This window comes from Diplotaxodon limnothrissa, linkage group LG4, assembly GCF_057381915.1.
Source record: "Diplotaxodon limnothrissa isolate DT_005_m linkage group LG4, D_limnothrissa_male_GT1.1, whole genome shotgun sequence".
NCBI classification, from domain to species: Eukaryota; Metazoa; Chordata; class Actinopteri; order Cichliformes; family Cichlidae; genus Diplotaxodon; species Diplotaxodon limnothrissa.
In genome coordinates this window covers 8279916-8292848 of record NC_140599.1, presented here as the reverse complement: position 1 = coordinate 8292848, position 12933 = coordinate 8279916, and the positions used below count along the sequence as shown (strand labels likewise).

The 12933-nt window shown below is 41.1% G+C and overlaps 1 protein-coding gene across 1 annotated transcript in view; it reads left to right on the top strand.

Moving 5' to 3' along the window:
- wizb (WIZ zinc finger b) overlaps positions 1–10722 on the top strand; it is a 28164-nt gene extending 17442 nt beyond the window's left edge. The window contains exons 14-17 of the mRNA XM_085351369.1: positions 49–260; positions 7660–7903; positions 8248–8413; positions 8859–10722. Coding sequence (XP_085207495.1) covers positions 49–260; positions 7660–7903; positions 8248–8413; positions 8859–9234 — 998 coding nt within the window. The 3' untranslated portion in view covers positions 9235–10722. The remainder of the gene's footprint in view (positions 1–48; positions 261–7659; positions 7904–8247; positions 8414–8858) is intronic.
- The last annotated feature ends 2211 nt before the right edge of the window (positions 10723–12933 follow it).

The following is a 12933-nucleotide window of genomic DNA, read 5'->3' as shown; positions in this document are numbered from 1 at the left end:
ATCCACTAAGAAAAGGTCTTCTCTTTACTCCTCCCCTGTATTTTTCAGATCCCAGTTGTGAGCTGTGCGGCTTCTTCTTTGAGAACCGTAAGGCTTTAGCCAGCCACGCGCGAGCCCACCTGAGGCAGTTTGGCGTGACCGAGTGGTGTGTAAATGGATCCCCTATCGAGACGCTTAGCGCTTGGATGCGTAGCAGGCCGCAAAAGGTGTTGGAGATGCACCGCAGCTACATGCAGGGTAACCGCACCACCCTAAAGAAGGTGAGGAGTGGCAGTCAGTCTTTGGTAACGCATTTCAGCTGAATAACTCAGATCAGTGCAGCAAGCTGAGCCGCTTGGTCTTATTTTAGGCCTGTGATACTTCAAAGCCCGTTGTGACTGCTGTGAACATTTGATTTTAAAACAAAAATACTGGGAGTTGTAAGCGGAGGAGCCCGCGCCTCAGACAAAAGTGTCACAGCTATGCAGCGAGAGATCATAACCCACTGTGCTACTTTCCTGACACGCTCACTTTCCTCTCAGTGTCTTTGAATAGGCGTCATGCTCGGAGATCTAACGAGCCCCAGCTGGTGGCACGACAGACATTTTGTGTCACGGAAAGCCTCAGACGTGTAGTCTCGCAGCTTTGAGCCTTACTGTAGATCCTGTGTCTTTTACACCAAGCAAAAATCACTGTGGGGACAGATGCCAGAACAACTCAGCTATTGACTTGATAGTTGCCATAGTAACCAGGGTGCCTGGCAGCTTATGTTTCATCTTCAGATAAATTATGGCATGCCCCTTTTTTTCCCTCCCCGCCTGAATTAGTTTCTGGTGCATTTGCGTCACTGTCACACCTTTTCCCTGAGTGGTGATGTGACACACATACAAAATGAATTACCTTTTAAATGTCCTTGTAATCATATTATTTTTTCATACAGACGTAGTCAAACCAACCTCGCTGTAGGATTTGATTGGCCTAAGTAATGACTGATGTCATGGTTAAAAAGGGTGTAATAATATAAATACCATTAATATTATTAGTGAGCTAATAAACCTGGGCAACTATTTGACCTTTTCAGTGGAAAGGACGTGTCGCTTTTATTTCCTATTGCTTAATATGTTTGACATAAAGAACAGTTTATTATACCGTGACATCTTTGAATTAGGGGGAGATTTTATCCACTTATAAAAATCCACAGGGAAAAACACCCCATTAATGTTAGCTTGAAGCTAATAGTGACTAGTAAAAACACGTCTTTATATACTACATTAAGTTTACAGTCATAAATGGGTTCAATGCTTTAACAACACAAAGAATACGAAAAATGAAAACGGAAAATAGATGCAGTGATGTATTGAAACATGCAAACATTCATGAGGCAAAATCAGAATTTGTACAATTCTAACAAGCATCAGTGTAAATATTTAAGTAATATTTAGGCAGCTTTCTTGTTAAGTAGTCTTCAGGAATAATTCTCCAGGCTTCTTGAAGGACATTCAAAGCTCTTCTTTGGATGTTGCTGCCTTTCCTTCTGTTCTCTGTCAAAATGATCCCACACTCCTTCAGTAATGTTGAGGTCCGGGCTCTGGGGAGGCCAATCCATGACTGATGGTGTTCTGTTTTGGATTTTCCGGGTATACTTAGTATGACTGTGGCATAGCAAAATGAAGCCTCCACTACTTCATCCATATATATTAATGTTAATTTGAACAAAAAAAAGATTCATCAGTCGTATCAGACTGATTTTTGTTCAGATTCTTGTGTAATTTGGCATAACATCAGCTTTTTTCCATTTCCCTTCCTTAAGAATGGCTTCTTGACAGCCACCCTTCCACTGAGAGCATTTCTGATGAGCCGTCAGTGAACAGTAGATGGATCAATTAAAAGTCCAGATGCATCTTTCAAGTCGTGTGTCATCCCTTTGCTGGATTTTTCTGTTTCACACGACTTTGAGATACTCTTCATCTGCTCTACTTTTAAAAAAAATGCCTCATTGCACACCACGACAAGACCACTTTACAAAATTGCAAGAAGGTCTGGCTCCTTAAAAACAAAACATAAAGAAATGAGCGGTGGCTCAAGACACACACCACTGTAGGTAGACATTAAATGCATGAACCACAGCACTCAGACTTTCCTTAAAGTCTTAAAGTGGAGTAAATATGGCTATTTGTAAGCAGGTATAGACTTCATATTGGAAAGGTATGGCCTGTGTCTTATTTGTCTGTTTCATCTTTTGTTCCGTCTCTCTCTTTGTGATCATTGCCGCTGGCTGTAATGGGGGTCACCGCCCCTGATGCTTCTGTTAACACTGGCTCCAGAAATTCAGTGTTTGTCTGGTTCTACACTTTACTGGTATGATATGTTGGAATGATTCTAACCAATATCACAGGAAAAAACCGCAAAACAATATTGGTGTCATCAACCCAGTGAGCCTGGACTGCCTTGGATGAAGAAATACCGCATTAGCACACGTTTTGAACACCCACATTCAGACAACTTTTGTGATGATAGCTCTTTTTTATAGACATGTAGACCAACACATTCTGACCAGTCAGTAAGGCCAATATAACTTATATAAGTAAGTTTGCTGATCCAGGCACTATTTGGGATAATTGATCTAATTGGAGCTGTTTTGGCAAAACGTTTTGCCACTAGTCAGTTGGCAGTATTGCCCTTTGGGCGATAAAGAGGCCTTTCTAACACTTTCTGTAGCGAGCTAAACCTGTCTGTCCTTGATTGAGAGATCAGTCGCTCGTCCTTGGAGATCTTTTCGGCTTAGTTGCATACACAGCATGACAGGTTTCCAATGATTTAAGTCAGGGGACCATAAGAGCCCCATCAAAGCCTTTAGTGTTTCTTCAAGTACATCATCGTGGATTTTAAGGTCTGCTTGGGCCAACTGTGCTGTCGCAAAAGTCGCCTCTTTAGTTTCAGTGTCTCAGCTGTGTGACATTTAAAGCTGGAGATTTGTTGATATTTGGGGGAATGATTCTTAGATTTTCTTCATAGTATATGTGCTGTTTTCTTAGGTAAATGTTGGGTAGACTACTCTTCTAAAAGAGGAAGTTTGACATCATTAAAATGTATTTTCTGAGGTTGTATTTATTTACAAAAACTTTGTATCTGTACACTATAGCAAACAGTGTGTATTCTTTGAGACTAGATGACACAAGTGAAGAGTGGATGTGCACATATCCAGCTTTATTGTCTGTTTTACTGTAAATGGGAGCATACTTCCCAACAAGAACAGTGAGGTATATGAATCAGAACCTGAAACTAGCAATTTAGGTGGTAAACTCATTAGAAAAGCGTTTAATGAGCTTATAGATCAAGGGTCATTTTCTCAATAGACTTTTATACATTCTGACTTACAATCATTATGCAGCCGCACATTCCTTCAGTGCCTATTCAAAATGCAGGTTTAAGGTACTTTCTCATTTGCTTGACTTTTCAGACCCAGAGGCCGTGTCTCTTCAGTATATTTAGCTAAAAGCTAGTTAGCTTCACTGGGGTCATGCGCCAGAGCATATCTTGGCTAGTACCTGCCACACAAACACATAGACACAATTGCAGCACATACTTAGCACATTAAATGGAATCACATTATTATTTGTTTTAATTATATTTACCTATAAACATTTAAAGGTAAGTGCACTGGAATAAGTTTTTTTTAGCCAGGTTTTTACAGGAAACAAACAAATTAGTATACTCTAAGTAAATTTAAGTACTGCGGAAATAGCTTTAGGTAGTACATGAGTAATTTAAAGTATTGCATAACTTAAGGTATTTTACAGGAAAGAAGACAAATAATTCTGTAAGTAGTTTTAATAACTGCAGAATGTCTTGGTAGGTTTGCAGAAAAACACAATATTTCGCCATCTTGCATCGAATGCTGTGCTTTTTAACATCCGGGTGATATTATGGAGAGTCTTGGCATTGCCTAACTTCCAGGTATTTTACAGGAAAAGAGACACTCCTTTTCTTTAAAAGCTATGTTTTAACAGTGGTTTAATTCACCCATAACATGACCCTCACCCCGAAATACACAGCTTATGTACGATGTAAGTTTGGGAAATATTCCTCCAAAAGTTGATTCTGTTCATCTGGACGTAGCGTTTTGTGGGAGAAACGTTTCGTCACTCATTCAGGTGACTTCTTCAGTCTCAGCTGACTGCAGGTTTCCCCAATCTTATAAACAGTACATTTGCACAATGACTGAAACCAGCCAACCGAAGGAACAATGGGCTGGGAGGTCAGTTCCTTAATCAGAATTATGCAAATTCTCATGACCATTGATCAACAACCATGAGTACCATTCACAGAGAGTTGGGGAATGGCTGCAATCACAGCATTGTAAGATGGCAAAAGATGTACCCTTAGGCCCCCTCCTCAATTCAGAGATGGTCTTTCCCTTTTCACGTAAATGGCCTCCTTGACTCTGCGCTCAAACCAGCGTTCCTCCCTGTCCAAGATGTGAACATCCTCATCATTGAAAGAGTGTCCACTGGCCTGTAGGTGTAAATAGACTGCAGAGTCCTGGCCTGACGAGGTAGCTCTTCTGTGTTGTGCCATCTGCTTCGCCAAAGGTTGTTTGGTTTCCCCGATGTATAAATCCTGGCAATCCTCCTGGCACTTAACAGCATACACTATGTTACTCTGTTTGTGTCGGGGGACCTGATCCTTGGGGTGGACCAATTTTTGGCGCAGCGTGTTTTGGGGTTTAAAAGCCACAGAAACCCGGTGTTTAGAAAAAATGCGTCTCAACTGCTCCGATACTCCTGACACATATGGGATCACTACAGGTTTTCACTTGGGCAGCGGTTGTCCTTCTCTCCTGGATCGGCTGGAGCTTTCTTTTGGCGCCTTCCCAGCTTTGACAAAAGTCCAGCTGGGATAACCACATTTACTCAGGGCCTTCTTGATGTGCTGTTTTTCTGCCTCCCTGGCCGCTGTGTCTGTGGGGATGGTGTTCGCTCTGTGTTGTAGCGCCCTGATGACACCCAGGTTGTGCTCCAGTGGATGATGAGAGTCAAACCTTAAATACTGATCCGTATGTGTAGGTTTACGGTACATGTCAGCTTTGATCAGTGGGTTTTGGTCAGTGGTTGTTGCTCAATGGTCATGAGAATTTGCATAATTAAGATTAAGGAACTGACCTGCCAGCCCATTGTTCCTTCAGTGGTGCTGGTTTCAGTCATTATGCAAATGTACTGTTTATAAGATTGGGGAAACCTGCAGTCAGCTGAGACTGAAGAAGTCACTTGGATGAGTGATGAAATGTTTCTCCCTCAAAACGCTACGGCCAGATGAACAGAGTCAACTTTTGGAGATCTACTTACCTGGATGATTGAGCATGCATCAAGATAGGGAAATATTGTTTCTCCAAAATTGCAATAAATTTGCACACCACTTTAAATTACTTATGCAGTACTTAAATGTAATTACATTACATTACAATTTCTTTTCTTTTCTGTAAAATACCTTAGGTTATGCTATGCTTAAAATTACTCATGTACTACCTATAATTGCATACGTAGTGCTGAAATGTACTTACTGGTATGATTGTTTAATTTCTTCCTGTAAAAACCTGACTTGTTACCACCTTATTCTGCCATTCCTGCCTTTAAGGAATTTGTTGGTAAATATTGTTATATTGTACTTTCAAATAAAATACACTGAAATAAAATTTTATTGCAGGGGAATTACACCCTTAGTCATGCGTTGTGTTATAAAGTGTTAACCTTTTTGCTGGTCTCCAAAACAACAATGGCTAGGGTTGTGGTTTTCACTGATGGTTGAAACTCCATCAGTGAGTTTTAAGTGTTGCCAATATCTGCAGTTATCCATGTTAATAGAACGAGTCTGATGCTCAGCTCAGCTATAGGTCCCCGTTATTTGATGCATTGGTGTCAGTAGAAGCCCAAATTAGGTCCCCATATGTCTGCAGATCTTTTGCCTTCCTTATTAATCACATTTTTTTCATCCATTTGTTTTGTAAAGCTCATTGGAGGGTCTGTTAATTTCTAAGTGCTTTTATTGTAATCAGACTTCTAATTAGTGCTTTATACATGACAGGTGTGAGAGAAAGGTCAGCTGGGACAGCTGGATATATAGTGTGTAATACGGTAATTTTAAAATAAGTAGAGAGAATCTTTTCTGTTACAGCTGCCTAATTCATTAACACAGCTAGATTGGTTGTAGTTAGATGCACTGTCCAGACTGTAATTATTGTAATTATGTGCATGATTACACATTTTTTGCATACGTGCTGAAAGAACTAGGTGGGAGATAAAACCCTTTTAACATGTAGTGCTCAGATTTTAAGGGCTTAAACATTCTGTACAAAAGTCTTGAGCCACCCCCTCATTTCTATATATCTTGCTTCCAAGGAGTCCAGTAGTTCTCCAGGCTTTCTGAAGGTCTTTGAACATTTCTTTGTTGTGTCTACAGATAACGGACAACTTAGCAAAGAGCCAACTAGCCTGTTGCAAAAAACAAAAATTTCCCCATTATTTAACTGAATCTATTAAAAATGTCAAAGATTACACAGTTTGAGAGACATAAAATAGTATTTTTGTACCAACAAGGTGAACCCCCCAAATAATTAGGCTAAAATGGTGTGTTCTTAAATTGATTAAACTGGACAACTGGAGGACAAATGTAGTGGGCCTTAAAAACAACCTATAGCTGAAGTCCTTAAGAAATCCAACAAAGACCTGACACTGAGAGGTGGATCAGCCAGTGGTTCTGGGAATCTTGTTAGAATTGATGTAATTATAAATGCAGAAAAGTACAAATAGAGTTTGAGCCACCCTACAATACTGTAAAGTGGAAAGTGTCAGAACTGGACAAAATCGAGCACAGGACTTGTCAGATTATGAAGAGACAAAGTCAGTATCAATCTAAACGTCACCTCATACCTCTCAGACACAGGTGATCATCTTTTAACTAACTTTGTGCTGATTAACAGCTGCTGAGAACAATTTGTGTCCAGGTACTTATGAACCCCACTAATATGGGTGCTGTGTACTTGAAAGGGGCAAATTACAGCACAGTTCTCCTTATAGCAATATAAGCTTAATCTACTGAAAAAAGATAGACAGATGATGATGATATAAACCCACTTAAATTAAAGAAAGTGAAGATAAAACAACAAAAATTATAGTAGTTTAAATACTGTCTCTGCACTAAATAGGAGGCTAATGCTAGTTCCTGGCTAGCTTAAATTAGCATGTCAGTCCCAGCACCAGGCCAGGAAATTGCTGGCAGATATCCTCCCCAAAATGACTTCAAAAAAAGTCACATAACTTTTTAATTAGTAAGTAATGAGCTTTAGAGGAACTGGTGGTAGATTTTGTTACCTTTGGATAGAGCCAGCCTAGCTAACCGTCTACTTTTTTGCTTGAAACTAAGCTAACTCTTGCTTCCAAGTTACATATTTACTCTGTTCATATGCCTTATTGGTATATAGGAAGAAATTCAAAGTCTTATCTGGGTTCTTATTTACTTTTGTTAATGTGCCAGTGTTTCTGTTTACATGGTAACAAGTACACCAGGACTCGCCAGTCTTTTTGTAATTTACTGCTGATAGGATCACTCATTCTTTCCATGTTCCAGAAGAGCAGCTCACCGCTCACTGCGGATTCTGATCATATCCTCCCCATCTCATCGCAGAAGGCTTCCTCTTCCTCCTCCTCCTCTCAGTGGTCTTCTTCTTTGGCTGTCAGCCTGGTGCGTCCACTGAGCCACGAAGTCAGCCAGGGCTCTTCCAAGACTGCAGAGGAAGAAACTGGTACCAACTTCCAGGGTGCTCCCATCAGGGCTGGTCGCAGCAGTCCCAGTCTCTCGCGGCTCGGCAGCGGCCACACGTTTCAAGCACAGGTGGCGCGCAGTGAGCTCAATGTCCGCCTGCCTAGAGGTACGTGAGGATAGAGCATATGTCTTGGCTCTCAATCACATAGGTGCATACATATACAATGTATTATATATTCTCAAAAAATCAGTTGTTAATACTGGCATTAACAAGCCCTTGACAGGCGAAATTACCCTAATTTTTCCCTTTTTTCAGTCAGTGTTTAACCATTTTACATTATATTGTTAAGGAAATATTACAATGTTATACATCTTTTAGGTTTAGGCAGAAAACTGAACCCCTTTTGACTTTAAATGACTGAATTGCCTCTAAGCTATACTGACATTGAAGCATTTTGGTGCAGCTCTACTTTGCACCAACCTCCTTTGTTACCTCCTCCTCTTGCTCAGGTTTTGAGCGTCGGCCGTTGAAGCACCCATCTTGCCCGGACGGGACAGAGAGGGATAGCGGCCCTCCTAAGCCCCCGCGCACAGGCACCGTCCCCGCCCTGGTGCCCAAACCACCCTCCTACCCGCTGGTCAAAGTGGTGGGCAAGTTCTACACCCTGAAGTGCCGGTATATGAAACTTGTGTCTTGGGATATAGCTTTCCAGGACCCAGGAAAAACTGTTCAGGGCTCTTAGCATTAGAAATTTGGAGACTGTAGCATTAATAGGACTGTCTGCCTATGTTTTAAATAGTCTGTTAATCCCCCAAGCAGCAATCCCTGTTCCCACGCCCTGTCGAGCAGTACTCCACTTTTAGTTGCTAATGCACTATATTGAGAAGAGCGAACCATTTGGGATTTTCAGGGAACATGAATGAGTGCTTAAGTTCTGATATAGCTGCAGCACAAGTGGCAGAATGGGCCGCCCCTGAGAGACAGAGAATCTGGCTTAGCGGCATCGGATTGTGTTTTATCTCTTTGTGTTAGAGCATAAGTAGTTGCATTCATTTTACTGGCTATTGGTAACGCCGTAAGTGATAATTTCCAGCCTAAAAAGTGTGTTTTTGTTCATCAGATTCTGTGAGGTCGAGTTCCACGGTCCACTGTCGGTGCAGGAGGACTGGATCAGACACCTCCAGCAGCACATTCTCAAGATGAACTACAACAAGCCCGCTGCTGCCAAAGCAACAGCCACCGAACCACCTGCCCTAGCTGACGATCCTGTGCCGGTCCAGGCCTCTGTCCCAGCCTCCACCTCTACCTCCAGAACCACCTCTACCGCACCGGCTCTCACTTCCACCTCAAACAGCAACACGACTCCCAAGAGCCTCTCCCCCTCGCCCGTGGACGAGTGCGCTCCTGCCATCACTGCCACAGAGATAGTTCAAGTCTCAGAGGAGCAGCCAACCCTAACTCCAACTCCTATTCCTCTCCCCACCCAGACAGCGTAAGCTCACATTCATCACCTGTACTCATTTTATTTCTTCCAGTTTCTACTTGTTCACCCGTTTCTGTCCTTTGGCCTTCACAAAGTGGTGTTTAGGAGGAGCATTCTCCCTCCCAAAGAGCCCTCTGAGCCCCAAGCACCTTTTGAAGCAGCTTTCTAGACTGTTACTAAGTCCCGTTGCCATGAGAACGAAGCTCCACTGGCTTATCTGCACACCAGGGATGGGTGATTACGGGAAATGTCCAAGGTTATAAGGAGAGATGGACTAATGTTTGTGTTTGCCTTGTTTATATTGAATGTTCAGATGTGGATCGTTACTGTACCTCTCTCATTCACTGGGCGATTTAGGGTTTAATATAACCCTTTATTAAACTTTAACACCTTGTCTACTACAACCTTCCCTCCAATCTTCTACTTATGAACAGCGCATTAAAAGACCTGTGAGATTTTGACCATTGCTACCAGGATGTTGGTAGCTTTGACTGACTGAGATTAAGCGACAGTTCTAATCATGCTAGTCTTGCGGTTCAGACTTTAAACATGTGATAACACTTAGTGTTAATAAAGGCACTTTTAATGTGGACACTCAGCACTTAATGATACAATTTGAATAGGTTAATATGATATAGGGATGCACCGATATATGGGCCTAACACTGATATTGGTCGATGTTGGCCTCGTTGAACGATATCTGCTCATTGGCAAATAAGATGGGACTTACAGGAATCGGTGGCCTGTTGTGATTAAAGGGACACAGCATGGGAAATCCAGACTAAAGTCACAAAATTTTTAAATTAAAAATTCAAACTGTGCCTGATCTTTGAAATATTGTGGTTTGAATTGACCACAGGTAAAAGATGGAAAACATTGCCAGCATCACCTAGGAGGCAACTTTTTCTGGTTGACTGGCTCAGCTGTGGGGTTTTCCCCCAAGTGCAATTTATTTTCAGTTTATCCATCAGAAAATGTTCAATAAACTAAATTTTTAGGCATAGTTTGAATAAATATTCCAGACAGTAAAGTTAAGGTAACAAATATTGGAAATATTGAAAAGTCAATTAATAAATATTTCTTTGTTCTCCTAGAACGGGGGTCTGCAGCCATTACTGTCAAGAGAGATGGCTTTGAGCAATTTTTGTTCAAACCTATTTGAGGATTTTAATGAAACCTAAATTAAAAATGAAAGACACGAGTGAAGTATAAATTAGCATATCAACCTTACTAGTAGGGTAAATAATTAAAATCTTTATCACGTGTGAGGTACCGGTGATCATCCTTACTTTAACTTTGCACTACAGTAATTCCTTGTGTTGCAACATTTATAAAAATTTTAGAACTACAGTGAAAATTGATTACTATCGTTTTGGATTGCCAACAAAATGAAATAATTATTAAGCACTGGAAAAAAATTCAATTAGCATGTGTTTACTTGAAATTAGACATAAAGCTATACAGGCCACTGCTAGCGTTTTTGCAAATGAATCGCATTAGAAACCTTTTTGATAATAAAGTAACATCAACCAAACAGCTTTAAAATTAGTACAAGTAAAAATCCCCATTTTAAATTTAATGTTGACTAAAATTTAGTTTAGTAGGAGGCAGTGCTCCTTTTTCCCCCCTTCAGCTACAATCAACCATCTGATCTACAAACAATCACATTGATATCCGCTAATAAATACAAAATTTAAACTTGAGCTCACTGATATCAGCCAGTTGAGCCTATCTATATTGTCTTTTAGAACAACCAGTAAATGAAAATTAAACTAACGATGAGGTGGGAGAAACACCCTTCATGTTATGAATGTTATGAGTGTTGCACAGTTTGGCCACCAGAGGGCACTCTGCAACTTCACTGTTGGCTACAATGTATAGAATGCCACAAAAACAACAACCAGCTGATGCGATGAGTCGGGCAGGGCAAAGAAATAATTGCACATAACAAATGTTAGACAAATCTGCGTATGTTTCGTGCGTCTGAAAGCACAAAAATATTCGAGTTTTTAAAGCACCAAATATCAGTACCGGTGTCAGTCTTAAGAATCCTGTATTGTTCATGCGTCAAATTTAAAAAATGTGTCATAGGAAGTGAGCAAAAGAACCACAGGTTTGCAACCCCTGTCCAAGAACAACAAAAACATAAACAAAATTAGATAAATTGTTACCTGTAAGGTCCCGGAGTCAGTGCATCCCTAATGCGGATTGACAAAGACACATTCCGACTGACTGAAGGAACAAAAAGTGGAAGCACACCCAAAAAGGGAAACTCCTTACTCTATGAAGTAATACTCTCCCCAAAATATATGTTTCGCTTGAATGTAGCTTAAAGCACCTGTCAAAACCTTAAACGCACACATTCATACTCAAATCAAACACAGGCCCTGTACTACAAATCAGGTAACAGTTTTATCTTTCACGATGTTACCACTCCACAGCCTGCTGTTTTCAACAGATAGGGCTGCAGTTGCTTTTTAATCTTGGAGACGTGAGGCCACAGTATTCAAGGTTACACATCTCCATTCACAGTGTTGCCATTTTCTACCTGCCTTTTTCAATGTAACCCAAATTATTTATTTATTATGTTGCTTCTGAATGTGGTAAGCTAGGTCATAAGTATAACTTAGGAATGTTTTTGAAAATAGGCCGGCGGTGCGCTTTTATGCCAGCGTGTTCGTTTGTATGTCGGTGTACATACAGAGCAAATGTGCATTTGTTTCCCCATTTTAAAAGAGAGAGAGAGAGAGACAGACGTAAACGCGCTCGATACAAAGACACCTCATTAAGGTCAAAACGAACTAAATGTGGGAGCCTGTCTGGACTTACATGCATCCATCGTCTTGTTAGGATGTGCCAAAGAGCCTGTTTACTTCCCTGTCTTGCCTCTGTAAAAGCTGTTTACATTGGACCTGATGGTGGAGGAAACTCTGCACAGCTACCGGGTTCCCCCAGGGCCCCCCACGCAGAACAATGGACTGAACCAACGGTGGATCCCCCAGTTTTAAAGACTCGGGCTGCTGAAGCGGCTTCTCGTTTCCGTGGGGGTTAGATTTTTCCAATTAAACGTGAACACAAGCCAAACTTGATTACAAAGCAGGGCTCTGGAGAACCGTCAGCCCTCAGTCCAAATGCAGAAACGCAGTCAACCTCGGCCTCCTGAGGATCGGAGGTCTGTAGTCTCTCTCATATCAACCTTGAACCGAAGCAGTAACTCAAAGGGTCCATGTAGGCGGGCAACCTTTTAGAGTTTGTTCCAGTGTTGCCCATGCTTGAAACGTGACTGTTTGATCCAAACGATACCCTTAACCCTTTTATGGAGTATAGATGCATACTATATACAGTAACTACATGTACTTAAGAAACTGTTGATGCTAGTAGAGCCGTCTGCAGTTCTATTAGCGAGGTAGTTTAAAAATTAAGTGATCTTAATTCCTCTATTGTGATTTGATTTCAACATTTGATGCTATGTATTTTTTATTGCTCTGTGCATTTCTGTATTTGCAGTCCTGCAAGGTGAATCTTAGAGTATTTTTTATTTTATCTGTTAGTCTCTCCAAGCTGAAACTTTTGGTGCTGGCGAGTGCGTTGTAGGTCGGGAGCTGGTTGAGTGACTGAACGCGAGGAAGACCTTTTAATATGATTGTCACGTCCTGGTATCAAAAGGACTCTAATAAGCGGGCCTTAAAGGGGACCATTTTGCAAGGTGAGA